The following is a 20,982-nucleotide window of genomic DNA, read 5'->3' on the forward strand; positions in this document are numbered from 1 at the left end:
TATTAACGTACAAGGAAATACACATGCTATGCAATCTGATTTATATTTTTCTCTCTTCTAATTACTTTATGCTATATGTATTACATTTACTATAATTTTTTTATACAATATGCTAACAATTACGTTTATAGATCAGTGACTAACTCTATTGTTTATCACAAAAAATAGAGACATTATATACAAAATATGGAGTATGTACATCGTATTAAAAGTAATATAGCTGGAGGTTTGCTTTCGCTATTCACTATGACGAGATGTAAAAGACATTCATACGGCACAACATATTGTTATCAATATTCTCTAATATTGTTATCTAGGTAAATATATAAATTACATATTGCATGTTTATTTACATAAAAAAGGCTATAAACGATATTTATAAGCAAAGATGTGTTATCTTTCACAGTACATGTTACATGTATTTGTTTTCTTATTTCAAGTTTATTAATTTCACTATCTTGTTAGTCTATGCTAGGAAAGAGACACTTGCTTATTAAAAATTGATATTTGCATGCATCTAAAGTAAAACTAAGGGGTTAAATATCAGTTTGTCCCTTAATTATTAAATATTATTTAATAATTTAACCGTAGTTACCCTTTCATAGCCAAGATATCACAGAGCATCTTGTATATATCGACAAAAGTTCTCTCGCAATATTAAAATAATTCATCTCTTCTTTAGAAAACTATGTTCTTTTTATTTTTTTCAGTGATGTATATATAGGGTGTTCGGCAATTTTTTACGATGCCGAAGAATGAAAGTAGATTGGCTCAAACTGAAAAGAAATGTTATGTACCATTTTGCGAAATTTTATTCATAATAACTATTGGTTATTAAACTAAGCAAATGAGCGCATGAAAAGCGATAGACAGCTTAGCAACGGTGAGCGGTGATCATCATCTATAGCAAGAGATGGAGTCACACAGCGAGCGGCAAACGACTCACGACATTTTACGTGCTTGCCGAGTCCAGCCTACCGCTTTTTAAGCGCACATTAGCTTAGACAGTTTAATTAATAACTCAATAACTATTGCGAATTCCGCAAAATGGTACATAACACTTCTTTTCAGTTTGAGCCAATCTACTTTCATTCTTCGGCATTGTAAAAAATTACTAGACACCCTGTATAATATCAAATTGTCTACTACTTTGAATAGCGACTTACTATATACAAAAATAATTTCATCCAAGAAATACTCGATTTTCCAATCGTTAGTGATTGCTTTTTAAAATCGTAGATTATACGTTCGAAATCCAATCGCCGATTTTTCAAGCAAAATAGCTATTACACGCGACTATTTATTTTCAACTGATTCTCGGTAGTCTGTTTCAGCTCTATCAACTTTACTTTCATTGGCTGAACATTGGTGCCTATCCACTCTTCGATCATCGATGAGAAAAAAACCGCTTCCATCTGAACTCGCAGATAACCTTCCAAAGAAGACAATTCCAATAATAATCTGGAATGACATACCATGTACCCAAAATTTACGAGATGTAGTGTACTTTCATATGTAGACGATCTTACTGTAAAAGTACTTACTCCGTAAAAGCAGGCACCAAATTCTCCAGTTGCATGGGATTTGTGTAATTGTTCGCCACCTGCCACGGATTCATCCACGTCATGATCCTGTCATTGGAACAATTTACTTTATGTATACAATCAACACTCGACTTAATCTGTCAGTTTCTATCTCCAAATTTCTAATATTTAAGAGAAAAATCTTTCGTTTTTTATATATTTATAAAAATAATCATTATTCTGTCTTGTACTTATATCTTATATGTAAATAATAGTTACTTTCTCTCTCTCTTTTTCATAGCCAAGATATTACAGAACATCTTGTATATATAACAAAAGTTCTCTCGTTTTTTGTACGCAGTATTAAAATAATTCATCTCTTCCTTAGAAAACTATATGTTCTTTCTTCAATATTTAATTCAAAACAAATCAAGATACGATAAATTATCGAAAATTTTTTGCAAGGTCAGAATAAAATTTTCAGAGTAATATAAACCGTTTCTGTGCTTACTGATTGCTGCTGACAATATTGTGAAATTTTATCCTGAAGTTGAGAAACCACTCCATGCCCACGGCTATTTGCCATCCAGGAAAGAACAAATTACTGGGAATTGAGACTGGTCTGAGCTGTGGAGTTATATGCAACGGGTGATCGATGTATCCCAAGCTCTTTGCAACCTGCGTGTGCGTTTGCTCCGAATAGCCGTAGAGCCAAACTTTCAAGCATAAAGCTAACGAGGGTATCGCCGTGGGCAACAATTCACACATTGTGGCATAATGATCATACCTAAAAAATCACAATTGACTAATGTAATCGAGGATCTCGAGATAGCGTGTGGAAATTTTTTTGAACTTTCTCACCTTGACCAGCCGGTGAATGCTGTACCACGAAATTCGTGCACCTTACTCACGTGAACTCCCAGCTCCTCCAGCCATTTCTCGTGATTACTTATGTGATGTCGAATTATAGGAATGTGTTGTGTGGAGCCGGTAGCTCCTTTGAACGCGGTTGCCGCCCAGATATTGGGAAAGACCGCGCTGTACTTATCCCACAATCCTAATAATTTGTTATAACAATCATAGTCTAGCAAAATATTTTTAAATTTCTTGATATATATAAAAATAAAAAAGAAACAGAGGAAAAAATACCATCAGGTAATGCAAAATTGTCTCTGGGATTGTAATGCCACACCATGGGTTCTACGTATTTGCCGATGTAATGTTCTATAAAGAGAAAAGAGAAAGATTGGTCGCGTGAAGAGGTCTGCGCGACCAAATGATGCAAACAGGCTCTATCGAGATACCGTTCAAAACCTGTAAGTCTATCGATCTCAGCATGTCATCCCAGATAATGATCTTTAAGTATGGATAAGTTTCCTGAATGTATTGGGCTATCGCCAGAATATGTTCCAGGTACAACGATGATTTGCCATATTTGCTGGCTGCTGCTCGCTTAGTGCAGACAGAACAAAGGCCCAAGTGCCATACTTCGTCAGAGCCTATATGCAGATACTGTATGTCAGGATGAAAGCTAACGATCTGACGTATCAACGACTTCACCATAGGAAGAGTTCTTGGATTTGACGGGCAGATAGAACTTGGAAAAGGTTCCACCTCGCGCAGCGATCTCCATTCATCGTGTTTTAAGATAAACTGAAATTTAAATAACAATAAACTTATCGAACAACACAATGGTTGGAATTTAGGAATAATCGCCATCTCTCTTGAATTAGGACTTTGAAAATAAGAGGAATGTAAGATTGTATAGCAAGTACAAGCTTCATACGAAATAATTTTTGCTGTACCTCCATATGACCGAAAGTTTGTACCAATGGGACAACCGCCAAGCCGCAATCGCCTGCTATCTGCAAGATGTGTCTAGCCTCCTGGACTGTGTATCCACTCGCCAAACTGCTTGGACCATTGCTTCCTATCGGAGAAAGTTCCCGGTTGTAGGGAAATGTATCTTCCCATTCCAGCAATAATCCGGTAGCTCCCCATGTTCGCAATAGCGGAAAGAGCTGTAAATTTTCTAGTAAGTCATAAGAATAAAAATAAGCACAGACAAAAGTCAAAGAAAATTATTATGACAATTGTTTGTCCATTCAATATACAGCCTCTTGACAACTGTTGACAACTCTGACCGAGATTGAAATCGTGCTGAGGTTTACTTGAATTCAAAGACGAAAGAAATGTGATTTATCTCATATAAGTTTCGCTACTGTCAGCTTTTGAATTGTAACTCTCTGCTTGTGTATCAAAGACGAAATATCAATATTTCATTATTCTTTCATAAATATCTTTGTTTCAGGCAGAAATAAACTATCTATTTTTATTCTCTTTAATACATGTTACGAATCAACTATAATCCAGTGAGCAAAATGTTCCAGTAAGCAAACTGCCCGTAATATGACAACAAATTAACAGCAAATTGACTTAGATATCTCAACAGAATCAGCATCATTTGCGTCCGCATTAAATTTGCGTTTTCCTAGCAGACTGCATATAATCTAACAGCGGATTGTCGGCAGAAATTGAATAGAATCTATTATTTCTTAAATATATATTTAGATGATTACGAAACAGTAGATTCTGCTCAATTTCTGCAGTAAATCTGCCATTCAGTTAACAGTATATTCAGTTAACAGATTCTGTTATATTTCTACTGGAATTCTACTGACAAAATTTGTATACTTTGGTATCTATTATAGAAACTTTTCAGAATAGATTCCGATCGGAATTATTCCGTTTTCCCTAGAAAACACACAAAACGGACACAATAAAAATCTAAAACAACTAAATAATTCTTATGTCAGAATACAAAATTTTCGACAAAGTAAGCTGATAAAATATATGTTCCATTGGTACAACAGCGTAGCACTCTGGCCTAGTTTACATCGATCACTTGATAGGCGTATTAAATAGTAAATAACTAGTAAATTAGTTTGATTATTGGCTGATCAGTTCAAATATACTATTTGATACGCGTATCAAGAGATCGGTGTAAATTAGGCCATTAAAAGGCCCAGTTTCACAAGTGTCAGTTAACTTTTAATCTTAGATTAACTCACTCTTCGTCTCCTTCTAACGTCCCTCTTAGAAAGACGAATTAAAAGAAAGGAGAAGAATGCTTCAAAGCATTTGGGCTACGGTCCACTTGACGCTATACAAATGCATCAAAGCATTCCTCTTCTCTTTTCTTTCAATGAAGAAAGGAGAAGAAAAACGCTCCAAAGTATTTGTAGCGTCAAGTGGACCGCAACCTTGTAGTATTAAGTGGATCACAGCCTCAGGCGCGCGATTGTAGTATTCGAAGCGCAATCTGTGACGTGCGATAAAAATCAGGTTATCAGGACAGCACTTGGGTAAGGAAAGGACACTTCTGCGTCCGTCGTGCGGATTTTAAACGGAAAAACGTGTGTGATGGTGAATCTTGGAATGCGTTGGCGCGAGAGACAAGGTAATTGGCCTCGAGCGTTTACGACCGGTATGTACCTTTTCAAAGTAGCAGGTCCGCGGTGGTGCGCCCTTCAAGTCAAGGTGGACCAGCCTAGAAAAGAAAGGTCGATTCGCCAGGTCGCGACACTTCGTTCGTCGAGAGATACGCGGTGATTTGCGTCGGTCGGTCCGGTTACCTTACCTGTGCGAGCCCAACGTCAAGGCGTCCATCTTCTCTCCCATTCCATTCATCGGTCAGACGACATTGGTCGAAGGAAGAACGACGACTTTTGGCGCGGAACGAGTGGATTCCGCGAGCCCGCCTGACCTGTCGTTGATCGTCTCGTGACTGTATATGTATGTATGTATGTATGTATGTATGTATGTACGTACATACATACGTTCACGGAAAGGTTGTAACACTTTTTTTTTGATGATTTTTGGAATGCGCAGAAATTTTGAGATCACGATTCACCATCTCTAGGGGCCGGTATCACAGTCTCCGATTAACGTGATCCTCCGATTAAACTCACTCTGCATCGCAGGATCCCCTTGTCGGTCTTTAATAGTATCTCGTCGGTGCTTAAAGGGATCGGATACCGACAATTACAATCAAAGCTCGTTCTTTAAAACGGCTTTATAGATCGCAAAATCCTTTTACAGGAGTAAAGTATAGGTACTAATGAAGAGTGGAAATGTAAAATAATTAGTAATAATTGAAAAAAATGTAAAAATGTATAACCTTATTTTCTAATATAAACAGTTGTATATAAGTAATATGTACGAAATGAAATGTTCCCACTCTTCAGAAGACGAGCACAAACAATAACGTACCTTTGAAATTGAGATTGAAAGCCTGGAATAAAAATGAGACGTTCGAAGAAATTATAACCTACAACTATGTCTATCCTTGTCTATTATCATTGTCTATACAAGGACAGATATAGAATTTGGTCGGTAATACAAACGGCTTAAAACAAAGCCCCAAGGGGATGCTAAAGTGACTCAATTACCGACAATTACAGTCAAAGGTCTAATTTTGAAACGGCTTTATACATCACAAAATCCTTTTACAGGAGTAAAGTAGGGGAGACCGGGGCTAAACCGCCAGTTTTTTTTCGGTGCCGATTTTTAACAACAAAATAAATAATTTAAGTTAAATATTATATACCACTGTAAAGAGTAAACCTTTAGCTACAAAATTTATTTAGGAAATTTTTATCTACGTCGCTTTGTTTAACCGGTATGGAGCAAAAACGACAACGGTGCAAAAATTGAAATCTCAAAAATGCCGGGGTTGAACCGCCACCCCCCCGGGGCTAATCCGCCACACTGCATTTTTAATACATATACGTACATCTAATCTTGAAAAATGATAAGATACATTTTAATAATTGTTTTTTAAGAGAAAAATATAAAAATTTATAAATTTTTATGCGAAACGTTATTAAAAAATAATTGTTTTACCTATTCCATAAAACAATTTAGGCACGTGAATACAGATCCTGACGAGCGCACTGGAGCGCACGACGACGACCACGACGACGACGACGACGACGACGACGCGCGACGACGACGACGACGACGACGACGACGACGACGACGACGCGCGACGACGACGACGACGACGACGACGACGACGACGCGCGACGACGACGACGACGACGACGACGACGACGACGACGACGACGACGACGACGACGACGACGACGACGACGACGACGCGCGACGACGACGACGACGACGACGACGACGACGACGACGACGACGACGACGACGACGACGACGACGACGACGACGACGACGACGACGACGACGACGACGACGACGACGACGACGACGACGACGACGACGCGCGACGACGACGACGACGACGACGACGACGACGACGACGACACCACCACCACTACACTGACACTGACACAACGACCAACAACGACGATCTACCGCGGCCGGGACGATCTACCTCGCGCGCGGCATGTCAACTCTCGCGCGGAAATCGCGGAATCTCAGAGCCGTGCCGTGCCTCGCCGACGTGCGCGAGCGCGAGCGATCTCGGAAACAACGGTCCGCTATCTTTTCGGTCGGCCAAAACACCCGCTTTGCGACGATACGTGCGTACCATTTCCCTCCTATACAAACTGACGCACGTGCAAGAGAAGACAGAATCACGCTCGAGGGAAACCTAACCTGAAATCGCCGTGAGCTGAAGTCGTGCGCCCGGCACGCCACAGTGACGAGACTGGCGGACCAGCCCCGGGTGCTTACTGGCGGATAAGCCCCAAACATAAGTTTCAGGTTTGATCGCCCACGAAATATTAGACATCAACGATAATGAAAACACTACACTGGATTCGTGTTCAGCATGCATTACTCTTTATAATCACTTACTTTGAGATTCGGTGATACAATAATATTCAAGATATTACAAAATTTCCACGCGCAGAAAATTTCACTTTCACCTTCCGAAAACACGTTTGCCCTCGTAAAAATCATAACACGGCAGGTAACCTGCCGAAACTCCGTTGGTCACATGGGTACCATAAGCAGCGTTTACAATGTTAATAGCGAGTTCGCACAATATACAGGTTCCGAGATATTTGATTTGGCGGTTCAACCCCGTTGGCGGTTTAGCCCCGGTCTCCCCTATAGGTACTAATGAAGGGTGGGAATGTAAAATAATTAGTAATAATTGAAAAAAATTAAAAATGCTGTTACCTCATTTTCTAATATAAACAGTTGTATAAGTAATATGTACGAAATGAAATGTTCCCACCCTTTAGAAGACGTGCGCAAACAATAACGTACCTTTAAAATTGAGATTGAAAGCCTGGAATAAAAATGAGACGTTCAAAGAAATTATAACCTAGATGAAATCTGATCATCAGGCATTGCTATCTGGTTTACGCGAAGGAATTATCGTAAGTTACTAGAGAAGTACCGCTCGCGTAAACGTAGTAGTAGTTAACAATAGGCTTGTTCGCGTTGCTTGAAATCCCCAAACATTTTTGCACTTGAAATGAGATAAATATATATTCGGCCGTTGGAGAGAGAAAGCGAAGATGCTGAGTTCAAAAAGTGCAAGCAACGCGAACAGACCCAATAAGATGACTGTATAATTATTATTTATATTTTACGACTTTATAAAAAATGTTAGTTATTGAATGATTAATATTTGTCCGTTATTTAATGACTTACTTTGAAAAAATGTGTGCTAACAAGTTTCAATAAAATATAATTTTTATTTTTGTTGTATATGTACTTTACTTTTATATAAAACGCTACAACTACACGTGTGTGATAATATCATCTCCCAAATATATAGCATTCATGAAACATGTTCTAAGTTCAGTGAATCGACATGAATATCCTGATGATTGATTGAATCGTGCTATTTGGTTCTCAACTTTTATGAAAGACGCCGAAAAAAAAAACTTTGGCGCACAGTATGCTTGTCCTGATGAACACAATATGGAAACCAACGAGCACAGAATAAAATTTTCAACGTATGATACAAGAATGGGAAATTCGCACAATTTCTCACTTTCGGCATCAATAAGATAATATGAACGCAATGATTAAAATTATAAAATAAAATTGAAGGATAAAATACATAAAATACAGCTAGTTTTATTTTAACTTTTAGTTTTGATGTTGTTATATATACCAGTGGATGAATCTTTTATTTGTATTCTATATTCTATACTTGTTAGTCAAAAACCCGTTTTTCAAGCGAGACTTAATCAAAATAATCAGCTTGAGATTTAAAATTGGACGTCGTATTTTCGTGTATTTGGCACTTTAGTTGCGACGTATCTTAATATAAAAAAAAAAGAAAATAAAATACAAAGGAATTTAAAAGTGGAACGAGCAACCAGAGCGACAGTTTGTCGAGCAGCGATTTTTATTGTACAAAGTCTAGTGAAAGAGTGCCTCAAATCAGACAATGTCTTCATACTTTGTTGTAACATGTTATTTTATCTGTATAAAGTCGCCTAGGGATGGTCGCTGTATTAGATAAATTATATCACTATGTTATGGTTAAAGCCTGAAATGCGAGCATTCCTAGGATTGACTGGTCAATTCTGCGGAACGACCAAACGTCTTGATTAAACACAGTTTTTAGAAATAGGCTTGGAGTTAGATTAGTTTTTTTTTTTTGCGGAGGAGGGGCTCCGCCTATTTGTGTACTGTCTATACAGACATATCAGCAAATTACTACAACGACAAGATGCTTGGTTGTCCGACGGAATTGATTAATCAATCCTAGAACATTGTCCGCGTTTCAAGCTTTGACTATAACAACTATACAGTCCTATAGCACGCACGGAAAAATATATTGTTTCATATCAAATACTGAATTCCATAATAGTGAAACCAGTGAAACTTAAATTTATTCTCTGCAATATCGAAGAGGGATCTATTTGTCTCTGAGATTTTATTCAAATCGGTAACATTAAATACCTATAATTACAAGGGAGCCTAATTCACAAATATAAAAAATTATACAAACTCTCTTTCTAGCTTTTACGAATTTATTAATAATATATTGGATATATTAGATGATCCAAAGTTTTGTAAATGGAAACTCGATACCATATGCTTGCTCTGGTGCGTTTTTTCAGAGATCGGATATTAATATTCTGCTGGCAAGTGCAGAAATTAAGAGGACAATACACACGAGACCCATCCCCAGCGTAATATGGGCAGGAGTATAACGACAATCAGCGATATACAAAAATTGCGATCGGTCGATTTAAAAAAATTGAGCTAATCTTAATATCTACGCTTACGTTATGTTAATCGATCGAGCAAGCAAGTCAATATGCCCATCGAACACAAAAGGCGCCAGCGGAAACCAAAAAGCGATGGTGACAATAATTTATATCTGATAAACATAAAGTGTCACCGACGTCCAGCTTCAGCAGCGATTTTTTTATTCTTTGTTAAATAAATTAGTTAAACGACTTGATTCACATCCTCTCTTCCCTTTCAGACTATCATTTTAACTATACTCCAAAATTTGCTTGTGATAAAACAGGAGATATCTGAAAAGCAAAAATTTTACTTAACGACTGAGAGAATGAGGTACCTTTTTCTTTTCCGTGTACTCGCTGAAAAATTCTAATAAATTCTAGGTAATTGATTTTCATCTATTTTGAAAAACGCGCTATCTTATCTTACCCTTCGCTGGACAAGACGTCCTTCAGCTTGGCTCGCGTAATCAAATGATCATTGCACTTGAACCATTGATCTCTGTGTTGCCTGATGAAAGCAGTATAATGTCCAGTCTCTAAGGAGCCCTCGTGATTTATTACGGCGAACAGAGAATACCTATTATTAGCAATCATGTTTTAATTCAATATACATTTCTTTTAAAATGTTAGTTATAATGTTGGTCATCCATAATAATTCGGTTTTAACATAAATTTTTTTTATTAAGCAGTCTGATAGATCATGGCATACTTTCTTTGTAAACTTTTTGAATTTTTGCAATATCTTCAAAATTGAAGAAAATATAGTACACGAAAATGTGCTGTGACGTCATACCTTATATAAGAAATGACGTCATATCTTTTGAAGTTGCCGTCATCAAAGAAACTTTAGCAAGCTATAACTTTCTCAAATTTAGGTTTTTTTTTTAATTCAAAAAGTACTAAAAATCAGCTTAGATTCTCTACATTAATTATAGATACCGCTTAATAAAAAAGAAATGTTAAAACCGAATTGAAAATAGGGAAAAATTGTAAACCATTTCACGAGATATCACTACCTATTGTCACTGAAGCTCATATCTTCTCCGTTCTTCGACAAGCCGTCCAGCATAGCACTATTGTTGTTGCCATTGCGCTTATGCGACATGAACGGCGTCATGTCTAATTGTTCCGGAAACGAGATAAATGTAGATATTTTCTTCTTAAAAATCTTATCCTGGATTATGAAGTGTTCAAAGCGTTTTAAGTGAAAGATTGCCACGATTGGCAATTGCTTCATCGTTAATTGCTTTGTGCTTTCTTGATAAGTCTCACAGTTGCTACATTTGATCTTCGCACTAGAACCTAGATATTCGGCTCTGGTAAATTTTTCCAGGCAATCTAGCAAAGAAGTGGGTGACCCAGGTGTGTCGGTACCAGAGGCACCAGCTGCCGAAGTTAAATCCAAAGATATGTCCCAAAATGGATCTATTGTGGTAGACACACCACTGAAAAAGAAAATAAAGCGTAACAGATGAGTCATGCTTAATATAGTAAATCCCCATTGTATTGAATTCTAAAATGTATTGTTCTCGAAGAAACATTTATACTTATATTATCTGGCTTAATAATTATTATTTTATCATACATAAAGTAAGCTATATATGCATTTATCACATTATTTATTGCTTTTTAGAATATTTAGATGTTTATAGATTCTATGATACATATCTCCTCTATCTATTCTCTATCTATCTATACATACAGGGTGTCCCATTTTAGACAAGCGAAATATCTTGAAAACTGAGTCCGGCAGACAAAAATGTTTCAAACAAAAGTTACAAGGTTTTGAGGGGTCCACATGATGAAAATACGGACTTAACTTTGAACTTTTCAAGGCCAAGTCAATGTGATCGATGTTTTCTTAAATAAAACTCCTTATTTTTTATTGCATATTTTTATAACCCTCGTCGAGACGTTTCCAAAACATTATAATAAAGCTCTGTTTCGTTAAGAATTTTTTGAGATATTTCAAATTTCGTCATGATATTTTTAATATAAAATATGAAATATCTCGTAAGGTATTTACTTTTCGATGACTTTACCTTGTCAAATTGTCATTTTTCCTTCTATTATAATATCTAATTAGTAATATAAAATATGAAATATCTTGTAAAGTATTCATTTTTCGATGACTTTACCTTAATACTGTTATAGAATAATGAAAAGAATCGAATAATAATATTAATTTTTACATTTGCAATTTTGTAAAATTAAATGCGTCCAACATGTAATCAAAATTTTTAAAAATTATTTTTTTTACAATCAATTCCTTTCATTATTTTATCTATAGAGGCATCAAGGTAAAGTCATCGAAAAGTAAATACCTTACGAGATATTTCATATTTTATATTTAAAATATCATGACAAAATTTGAAATATCTCAAAAAATTCTTAACGAAACAGAGCTTTATTATAGTGTTTTAAAAACGTCTCGATAAGAGTTATAATATGCAATAAAAAATAAAGAATTTTATTTAAGAAAACATCGATCACATTGACCTTGGAAACCTGGCCTTGAAAAGATCACTCAAAGTCAAATCCATATTTTTATCATGTGGCCCCTTCCAAATCATGCAACTTTTGTCTGAAACATTTTTGTCTGCCAGGCTTAGTTTTCGAGATATTTGGCTGGATTCTTTAAAATGGAACACTCTGCATATATAATATATTTTTATTGAGAAAAAGATTAGCATACTTGCAAGCCTGACAAACAACATCGCTTTGAAGGCACCCAGTAAATATCTGATCGATGATACATTTGCAGTGATGAGGGTTGTTTTTAACCAGTATCGGAGCGGCTCCACAGTGTCTATGGAGAACGTCCAGTGTAGCAATGAAGAATTCGTGGGCGTCCTGCTGCTCGTAACCTGCCAGATGTCTGACATGGGTCCAAATCAGATGCAGAAGTTTGTGAAGTGTCAGCGGGGCCTTGTTGCCAGAATAGAACTCCTGGAACAAATGGGATACCTCGCAGACCAGACAGCGACTCGGTTGCGGGCAGTGATGACGGTCAGCAAGGAAGTAATCTCGTAACAGTGGAGTGTGAATCAGTGCCTGTACGATGCAGTTCACGAAACAGGTATTCCCAAGATTGATTAGTCCCCTTAAACCTGAAACCATAAAGCAACGTGAATTTTTATATTATTATATAAGAAATGATACATATTTGAATCGTTATTGTAACATTGTTCAATTATATTTTCCTGAAAATAACATTATATACAATTATAATGTTATACAAATAAAATTATTAGCTTTACACAGGGCTATGCAGGTCTATAAATTAAACTAACAATAAACTTATGAGTTTTTCTGATACCTATAGTGGAATTTTCTACGACGCGTCTTCGGCGCGGATGCTTTCTCAGCAACTCCGCTTCTATCTGCGTGGGTTCCCACGTCCGATAGAATTCCCCGAAGCTCAAGGATTTTGCTGTCTCGCTCCATTGCGCTTTCGCCACTGTTAACAATTCTCTATCGTATACATAATCGCCGCATTGGAAGCACAGAATATTCCCATAACACAGATCAACGGCTGCGATAATAAAACAACAAATAAAACAGGCAATTAATTAATTATAAAATATAGAACTCGCATTTAACAATTACATTTTTATAATAGTTACTTTTAATGAAATTTGAATTTACAGAATAGGTCTAAAAAAATATCTCATTACCTAGAAAATGTTTTTTCGTTTTCGCATGCTCTTGTATGTGACCTTTTATATAGCAGCCAAAAAATATGCAATGAAGACAAGAATGTAGGCGATCTTTATAAGTTTTACATGTGTGACATAAACAGCTCACAGCCTGCAAAATAAAACATGTAATATTAACAATTCTGTGTTAACAATATTGTAACATTTTATTTTATTTATTATGCAAATATAAATAAAAAATTTAAATTTTATATAAGATTTAAATTAAGGGGATGCTGGAGCCGTCTGTTTTACCGGCATTTTTTGTCGGCACGTAGCGTCGTATTAATTTGACAGAATTAAAAATCCTTCTCCAGAATTGCAGTACATACATTAATGATTCGGGGAAACTCCGATTTTATATAGAAAACGAGAAAAAATTACGGAAGTACAGATTTCCTTATCCTACTCTTATCCCAATATGGCGTCTCGAGTTGCGGCGAGCTGTCAGCTCGTCACAAGATGTATTTCATATAAGAGATATACCATTGGTACGAACGCGAAAACAAGTTCCCCCGAATTGCACAACAAGAAAAACATCGATAAACCCTCCAAATCAAGATTTGGAAGCGTAATATAAAAGTATAATGTCGGTGTGCATCGTGCGTATGTGTGCGTGCAATGTAGGGTGCTATCCTTGTCTATATCTTTGTCTATACAAGGACAGATATAGTTCGCCGGTCTTCTTTACCGACGCCGATCGAGTTCGGCTACGGCTCCAGCATCCCCTTAAAAACGACTGTTTTTAAGGGGATGCTGAAGCCATCTGTTTTACCGGTATTTTTTGTCAGCACGTAGCGTCGTATTAATTTGACAGAATTAAAAATCCTTCTCCAGAATTGCAGTACATACATTAATGATTCGGGGGAACTCCGATTTTATATAGAAAACGAGAAAAAATTACGGAAGTACAGATTTCCTTATCCTACTTTTATCCCAATATGGCGTCTCGAGTTGCGGCGAGCTGTCAGCTCGTCACAAGATGTATTTCATATAAGAGATATACCATTGGTACGAACGCGAAAACAAGTTCCCCCGAATTGCACAACAAGAAAAACATCGATAAACCCTCCAAATCAAGATTTGGAAGCGTAATATAAAAGTATAATGTCGATGTGCATCGTGCGTATGTGTGCATGCAATGTAGCGTGCTATCCTTGTCTATATCTTTGTCTATACAAGGACAGATATAATCGATAACATAGAAAATGGTAATTTTGTCGGTTATACAGACGGCTCCAGCATCACCTTAAAGGTAAACTAAATAATTTTTATTTTCATACTTTTTTTAAAAAAGAATGTAAAACAATCAGTTTCTAACATTGTTTTTCTCATGATTAATCAATGAAACTGTGGGTATTCTTAAAAAAGCTTTAAAACAGCTTTCATTCTCTTAAATCTCCATGCAGTGAATTTTTGTAACTCAAGTTCTAGTAGCTTGAATCCTTTGTATTATACTATTATCTTATACTATTGTCTTATACTATTGTTTTTCTCACGATTATCAATGAGTTTGTGACGTGGTTTGGGAGTGGTTTGGGAGAATGCATCCCGATGGAGACAGAAATAGCGGAACGAAACAGTAACGAAATTACTCTGATTGGCTAACCTCTCACCTACAGTCTCATATGGTGAGAGATTAGGGGTGCGTTCCATTTAACGCTCACAACGCTTGCGAACATCATTTCGTCCTTGTTTAAGAGGATTCTGCAGCCGTATGATTTATCGACATTATCGTTTTTCGATGGATCTTTTAATTGGCTTTACAGAATTGCAAGTTTTTGGTCTAGAATTAAAGTACGCACAAAAATCTAGGGTAGAAAACGCGATTTTATATCAAAAACACCAAAAAATTAAAAATGTTACTTATTTGGGCACATACAGCTGTCACCTGACGACAATATTTACTTAAAACAAAAATTCTGCAGTTTATGCATACATAATGTTTATCATCTGCCCTTGGGAAAATATGTAGGAATAATATCGTGCAAGTAGAAGTAAGATTCAATGCGTACAAAAAAAGATCTATCGAAAAATTATTTTAGTAATGCAAATACGGATGCAGAATGACAAGAAGAGCAGCAACAGTAGTTGCCGGATCTTGCGAGAGATGGCGAGCAATCGAAAAAAGGACAGATGTCATTTCGTTAGACAAAGACAGATATAGGAAAAACAAAATTAGAAAGGTTGACATTATCGACATCGAAGAAGTTCGTCTATCACTGCAGGATCCCCTTAAGGTGGAAGCACATAAAATTGCAGGAGCCAATGCTTATGTATTTTTATGTAGATTGAAAATTCAGAAGCCATAGGCAGTATGCAGACACCATAGCGCATGCGCATATGGCTTCTGCATTCGTGCTCATGGCTCCTGCAATTTTATGTGCTTCCACCTTTAAAGCCCGGTGTCCACGATGCAAGAACTGTGTCCAAGTTTCGATTTAAAGCCCGGTGTCCACGATGCTAGAACTGTGTCCAAGTTTCGGTTTAAGCCAATGAAACTGCTACATTTCTGTAAGAGCTGCAAGATGATTGGCTTAAACCGAAACTTGGACACAGTTCTAGCATCGTGGACACCGGGCTTAAGCCAATCAACTTGCAGCTCTTACAGAAAAGTAGCAGTTTTATTGGCTTAAACCGAAACTTGGACACAGCTCTTGCATCGTGGACACCGGGCTTAACATGTAATGAACGACAAGGATAATGATTCCACGAGCGTTGCGAGCGTTAAATGGAACGCACCCTAACTAATCAGAGTAATCCCGTACTGTTCCGTTCCGCTATTTCTTTCTCCATCGGGATGCACCCGGAGACACAGGATAAAGGCAGAGAATCTAGAGATAATTGAAAAGTACAGACATTATTGACAATCATCCAATATAAATATCTTTGAATAATTAGTCTATAATTAAATTACTATATATATATATATATATATATATATATACACACACACTAGCGCTCTCTCTCTCTCCTCTCTCTCTCTCTCTCTCTCTCTCTCTCTCTCTCTCAAATGCTATAAATTGAAAAATATTACTTTTTTATCGACTGAAGTTCAATTCTGTCGTATACAATTTGAGATTCACTCAATTATTTCCTAAAAAATTGGAAAAATTTCGTAACCGATTTCCAAAAAGATACCGGTTCCCAAAGAGATCGGTAACGAAAAACTACAGTTTATAGCACTTCCCGGGAAATTCTACCCCTGTTTTATATACAATTCTTTATAATTCGATCAATTATTTCCCGAAAATTTCGAAACTTCTGATACCAATTCCCAAAAAGATCGGTAACGAAAAATTATGTACTTTATAGCACTCTCCGGGAAATTCTACCCCTACTTTGTATGTACAATTCTTTGAGATATGATCATTCGGAACCGGTTTCCAAAAAATCGGTAACAAAAAATAGTACACTTTATAGCATTTTCCGGGAAATTCTACCCTACTTCATGTATAATTCTTTAAGATTCAATCAATTATGTCCCGAAAAATTAAAAAAACCGGTTTCCAAAAAGATCGGTAACAAAAACTATACACATTATAGCGCTCCCCGTAAAATATATTCTACCCCTACTTCATATACAATTCTTTAAAATTCGGTCAATAAATTCCCGAAAAATTAAAAAAATTTCGGTACCAGTTTCCAAAAAGATTGGTAAAGAAAATTTATACATTTTACAGCACTCCCCGGAAAATTCTACCCCTATTTCATATACTTTTAGTAAAAATTCGGTTCAGGGGTTTGGGCTGGGCGTTGATGAGTCAGTGAGTGAGTGAGTGAGTCAGTCAGTCAGTCTCTCAGGACATCTTCCTTTATATATATAGATATATATAATTTGCGAGTTTTAAGGTGATGCTGGAGCCGTCTGTATAACCGACAAAATTACCATTTTCTATGTTATCGACTATATCTGTCCTTGTATAGACAAAGATATAGACAAGGATAGCACGCTACATTGCACGCACACATACGCACGATGCACATCGACATTATACTTTTATGCAACACGTATATGGAAAGTGCCCCATTACGCACGCTACGCGTGCGTGATAGACCACTTTCCAGGCACTTGCAACATAAAATAGGGTATGTAAGCCGTGCGTAAAGATGAAAATTCCCGGGTGCAATTACCGCACTCGCCTTCGGCTCGTGCGTAAACTCCGCACCCGGGAATTTTCATCTTACGGCACTTGTTACACAAATAACTATTATATTACGCTTCCAAATCTTGATTTGGAGGGTTTATCGATGTTTTTCTTGTTGTGCAATTTGGGGGAACTTGTTTTCGCGTTCGTACCAATGGTATATCTCTTATATGAAATACATCTTGTGACGAGCTGACAGCTCGCCGCAACTCGAGACGCTTTTATTGGGATAAAAGTAGGATAAGGAAATCTGTACTTCCGTAATTTTTTCTCGTTTTCTATATAAAATCGGAGTTCCCCCGAATCATTAATGTATGTACTGCAATTCTGGAAAAGGATTTTTAATTCTGTCAAATTAATACAACGCTACGTGACGACAAAAAATGCCGGTAAAACAGACGGCTCCAGCATCCCCTTAAAGCGCTCCCTTAATTGCTTACGTTGTGTGTATGTATGTGTGTGTGTTCACATATATTACCTTAAACTTAAACATATTACCGTATAATTTTATAAATAAATATATTTTTACGCAATAATATTACATGTCGCTATGCGATTGTTATCCTCGCAGATGACAATAATGGAAGTAAAAGTTTAAATAAAAAATATTTCATGGATGAATGCATATGTAAGGTCTGTTTTATATTGCTGCACTGCTAAACTAGTGCACACTGGTGCAATAAGTTAGAGTGGAACAAGTATATTTTGTTTCACTTTAAGGTCATTGCACGTAACAGTATTAGTTGTAATCGTAAGGCCGTAAGAAAATAGACCAATCACAGTCGATTATTCTCCTCAAGCTCGAAGAATAATCGAGTGTGATTGATCTATTTTCTTATGGCCTTACGATTATGACTAAAACTTTGTTACGTGCAATGGTCTTAACTTATTGCACCAGTGTGCTAGAGTTCAGCAGGGTAGCAAGAGAAAACAGACCTATATAAACACACACACACACACACACACGCACACACACACACACGCACGCACGCACGCACGCACGCACGCACGCACGCACGCACGAAATGTCTGTATAAATAGTGAGTTATAAATAATTCACATTTAATATTGTATGAACTAATCATCAAAATATTAAGCGTCACGTAAATCCATACGACCAATTTTCAATCATCTCGTTATCTTTATAGTTTGTTTCTAAAATCTCATGTTGCATTGACACAGCAGACATTTTTAAATGTCCCGCCACAGCTCTCGCCGAAAAACAATAATCATTGGCTACGGTCAACGTGACGCTACAAATGCTTTGGAGCGTTCTTCTTCTCCTTCTTTCTTCATTGAAAGAAGCATTTGTAGCGTCACGTTGACCGTAGCCATACACTATTCTTAATATTTACAGATTTCATGCGCTAAATATCACTGAATGAACAACAAGGAGATTAAATATAAATACATACATACCAATAAAGAAAGAAAGAAAGAAAGAAAAAAAGAAAGAAAGATAAAGAGAAACAGTCAAATAGACAGAGAAAAAGACGGGGAAAACCATAACGAAAATGAGCAAGCGAGACGTAAGGAGGAGCTGGGTGGAAGATCCCTGAAAAGTGCGTGACAAAAAACTTGGATCACGAATATCACGCGAGAAAAAGACAGGCGTACCTTCCTGACACGCGCCTCAGTCGATGTACTGGTCACGAAATACGAGTGTATCACTTTGTATGGCTGGATACCTTTGGCTGCTTTAAAATTATTCAAATGTATGCAGCCATGGTCGCTCATCTCAGGCTGTCAGGAGCGACGCCGCTGACCCAATCGCACGTCGTCCTCCTCCGCCGCGAGTCCTGACGCCCGACGCCGTTGAAGGCTCTCCTCTCGTCGAGATCCCCCAGTAGCGCGAATGCAACGTGCACGAAAATAACAATTTCCGAAGAATGACGGCGGCAGCAACGACGTGGAGGGCGTAACTCGCTGCTGGCCTTGGCAGGAGCACGCGTGTCGTTGACATGGAAAAGAGAGTGGGTCTTTGGGAAATAAGAGCGTAAGCAAGGGTAGGTTTCCTTCTTCAGGTCGCGTGCGAAAACGTGATCAGTCGATCGGATGGGACTGCTGTCAACCGCGGCGGAAGAGAGAGCGAGAAATGCAGCGAGCAATGGCGAAAGCGGAGGGATGGGAGGGAGAGTGATGCGACGCGACGCGGCGTGGCACGACCATCAACATGTAGGGCAACACCCTGTATACGCTTTCTGCTCTCGTTTACTCTCCTAATCCTTGTCTCGTCCTCGTGTGCCTGCCGCGTTTTCGACTGCTTCGGAGTTCGGACCGACCACGGACACGGACACCAGCCGGTCACTGCCGACGCGGCGACGCCTCGTGTCGCCGGCGAAGGAAGGCGTCATTGCGACGAGCGCGGAAGCGACATCTGCCAAGTGATGCGACTAATGTCCCTAGAGAGTGTCCCTAGAAATGCTGCCAGCGGCAGTAGCAACCTCTATGACCTCATAAGGCCTAGTTTACACCGATCACTTGATACGCGTATTAAATAGTAAATAACTAGTAAATAAGTCTGATTATTGGCTGATCAGTTCAAATATACTATTTGATACGCGTATCAAGAGATCGGTGTAAACTAGGCCATAGAAGTTAGCCGGACAATTTCGACTTACGACTTTTTTTTACGAATCGATTGTTAGTCGTTTGTTATTGATTGTTAGATTAATTAGAACGTTTGTTAGTTAATAGTTTTTACGTAATCACGAAAATAATTTTTAGTGTTAATTTAGCCGGTAAATATAGAATTCTTTACAATTTTCAGTTTAAACCGTGGTCAATCGATGCGGAATCGTTTGTTAGTTTCGAATATACTAATTAAAACGTTTGTTAGGTCACGGTTTCGCTAAAAAAAGCGAAAAACTCTATATCGTTTAGCTGCCGGAGAGTGGGAGTGAGACGTAGAATATGTGGTGGTTTCGGAACGCATTACATTGGGTGCATTCGGGGAGACGCTATTAACGCTATAAACGCAAACGCTATGAACTTCGTTCGAAGAGCCAATAGCGCGACAGCGATAGCAAGCTGCCCGAACGCAGCTTAAGCGCCAATAGTATTTCGTGCCTCACCTCGAAAATAATAGCGAAAATAGCGCGAGTGATGACGTCACGCTGCCTTTACAGTGACGTCATCATCGTATATCACAGCGCCACAAAGCGTCTCCTCGAACAGTTTTGGACGATAATTGTGCTAATAGCGTGCTCCCCGAATGCACCCGTAATAGTTCATCAACACGGGAAACGTGCTTAACCTATTTTTAATTTATTTATCAGATTTGTTTATGCCTAATACCTGGCTACATTTCACGTGCAATAATATAGGTAAGTGTAAAATGCAAATTTATTCTGAACTTACAATTAGTAAAAAGTATTCTTGCAATATGAAAGAGATATAGATTGCAAAAGTAGAGGTA

The 20,982-nt window shown here is 37.6% G+C and overlaps 2 protein-coding genes and 1 long non-coding RNA gene across 4 annotated transcripts; 1 reads left to right on the forward strand and 2 right to left on the reverse strand.

Annotated features, from left to right (window-relative positions):
• Window positions 1-24: 24 nt before the first annotated feature.
• LOC139821967 (hexosaminidase D) lies at window positions 25-6,559 on the reverse strand. 2 transcript variants are annotated; one of them, XM_071793432.1, is made up of 10 exons: window positions 6,429-6,559; window positions 5,164-5,543; window positions 5,019-5,073; window positions 3,329-3,544; window positions 2,828-3,176; window positions 2,673-2,747; window positions 2,385-2,580; window positions 2,035-2,310; window positions 1,545-1,631; window positions 25-1,461 (listed from the first exon to the last, which is right to left on the reverse strand). In XM_071793432.1, exons 2-10 carry the CDS (start codon window positions 5,211-5,213, stop codon window positions 1,287-1,289), a joined length of 1,479 nt encoding a protein of 492 aa, XP_071649533.1. In that variant the 5' UTR covers window positions 5,214-5,543; window positions 6,429-6,559; the 3' UTR covers window positions 25-1,286. The 2 variants fall into 2 exon arrangements, with proteins under 2 accessions (XP_071649533.1, XP_071649532.1); XM_071793431.1 differs by lacking the exon at window positions 6,429-6,559 and adding an exon at window positions 5,796-5,814.
• Window positions 6,560-7,433: 874 nt separating this feature from the next.
• On the forward strand, window positions 7,434-13,492 carry LOC139821973 (uncharacterized). Its single transcript, XR_011734409.1, has 4 exons — window positions 7,434-7,882; window positions 12,483-12,797; window positions 13,044-13,282; window positions 13,369-13,492. It is a non-coding gene; the product is annotated as an uncharacterized lncRNA (long non-coding RNA).
• Window positions 8,184-19,926, reverse strand: Not (ubiquitin carboxyl-terminal hydrolase nonstop). Its single transcript, XM_071793430.1, has 7 exons — window positions 19,182-19,926; window positions 13,396-13,528; window positions 13,038-13,253; window positions 12,414-12,828; window positions 10,735-11,163; window positions 10,146-10,295; window positions 8,184-10,009 (listed from the first exon to the last, which is right to left on the reverse strand). The coding sequence occupies exons 1-7, from the start codon at window positions 19,299-19,301 to the stop codon at window positions 9,967-9,969; spliced, it is 1,506 nt and encodes a 501-aa protein (XP_071649531.1). The 5' UTR covers window positions 19,302-19,926; the 3' UTR covers window positions 8,184-9,966.
• Window positions 19,927-20,982: the final 1,056 nt, after the last annotated feature.

Source organism: Temnothorax longispinosus, chromosome 11 (assembly GCF_030848805.1).
Source record: "Temnothorax longispinosus isolate EJ_2023e chromosome 11, Tlon_JGU_v1, whole genome shotgun sequence".
In the NCBI taxonomy this organism is placed as follows: Eukaryota; Metazoa; Arthropoda; class Insecta; order Hymenoptera; family Formicidae; genus Temnothorax; species Temnothorax longispinosus.